The following is a 1,317-nucleotide window of genomic DNA, read 5'->3' on the forward strand; positions in this document are numbered from 1 at the left end:
GGAACCGGTAGGTAAGCTGATACTGATGGGAGCAGAGGTAGGGCATGACAGCCCTAGGGCCCATCACACAGGCCAGCACCCCCTTCCGTTTCTTCAGAGACTAAAAACCCCAGGTGTGAATGTTGCCTGAGTCCCTAAAGGCCAGTACACCAACCGAACTCTCTTGTGCTCCAGGATCCATCCATCCATCTCTGCTTTGCATCCATCTCTGCGCTCCAGGATCCCGCAGAACCAAAAGACATGGTCCTCTATGGAGTGTCCAGGTTGGTTGAGGAGATAAAGCTGTCCTAGGCTCTGGTCATACTGACCAAGCTACCTGGAGGTCGACCCCCACCTACCCACTCACACCATGTCTCCCTGTCTGCGCATATTGTACCCTCTGCCTTGGAATGCCTACTGGTCTCCCTGGCTAACTTCTACTTATCCTTTGCATTTCCTACTCAAGTGTCACCTGCCCTTGAAAGCCTTTCTTGGCCACCCACACCCTCCCAGATTGGGTTGGTGGCTCTCCTCTGTGCATCCAACAGCACACACGCTCACCCAGTTACGACATTTAGCTCACTGTTTACACATCTGGCTTCCACTAGACCATGAGCTCCTTGAGGACAGAAACCATGTCTGACTCATCTGTGTCCCTAATCCCCCAACAGGGTCTGGTAAAGAGCAGCCATCAAGAAATGCTCACTGACTGATGCTGTACAATCAAGCACTAAGTTGTAGGGGGGAGTCAGATTCAAGTACTGTTGGCATTTAGGAAGGGGAGGTAAGGATATGCCACAGTGGTTGAAGCAGGCTTCCTAGAGGAAGAGGAGGAGGAGAATGCAATGTGAAGGGGTGGTAGGTGACGGCCAAGCTAGATTTGCATGAAAAGGGCTTATGAGCCAGCAACCATGTGAGCAAAAGCTTGGAGGTGGGACTGAACACATGCAGGGGAGGGCATGCTGAATGGATGAGGGTGGATTGGGAAGATAAGTCCAGGAAACCAAGGACAGATATGCTGCAGCAGGTAGGGAAACAGATGCAATCCAGAGTCCACCAGATCATCTTCACCTCTGCAGATCTATGCATATCCTTGGACCCCAGAGCCTCCAGTGGCCTCAGCACAGTCTCCACCAACTGCCCTGCAGGGGGCACAGCCTTACCTGTGGATGGCAAAGAGCAGGGCCAGAGCTGCAACTGTTTTCTCCCCCCCTGACAAGTTGTCCATGGGTCGGAAGCGTTTGCCAGGAGCCACACAGTTGTAGTTTATGCCATCCAAGTAGGGCTCCTCAGGGTTCTCAGGGCCCAGGAACGCCTAGGGGGAAAGGAGATGGGTCA

The 1,317-nt window shown here is 53.1% G+C and overlaps 1 protein-coding gene across 1 annotated transcript in view; it reads right to left on the reverse strand.

Moving 5' to 3' along the window:
* SMC1A (structural maintenance of chromosomes 1A) overlaps window positions 1-1,317 on the reverse strand; it is a 41,459-nt gene that overhangs the window by 10,617 nt on the left and 29,525 nt on the right. Inside the window, exons 23-24 of the mRNA XM_010857102.1 lie at window positions 1,143-1,294; window positions 590-635 (exon numbers count right to left, since the gene is read on the reverse strand). Coding sequence (XP_010855404.1) covers window positions 590-635; window positions 1,143-1,294 — 198 coding nt within the window. The remainder of the gene's footprint in view (window positions 1-589; window positions 636-1,142; window positions 1,295-1,317) is intronic.

The sequence above is a fragment of the Bison bison genome, unplaced genomic scaffold (genome assembly GCF_000754665.1).
Source record: "Bison bison bison isolate TAMUID 2011002044 unplaced genomic scaffold, Bison_UMD1.0 scf7180017864376, whole genome shotgun sequence".
NCBI classification, from domain to species: Eukaryota; Metazoa; Chordata; class Mammalia; order Artiodactyla; family Bovidae; genus Bison; species Bison bison.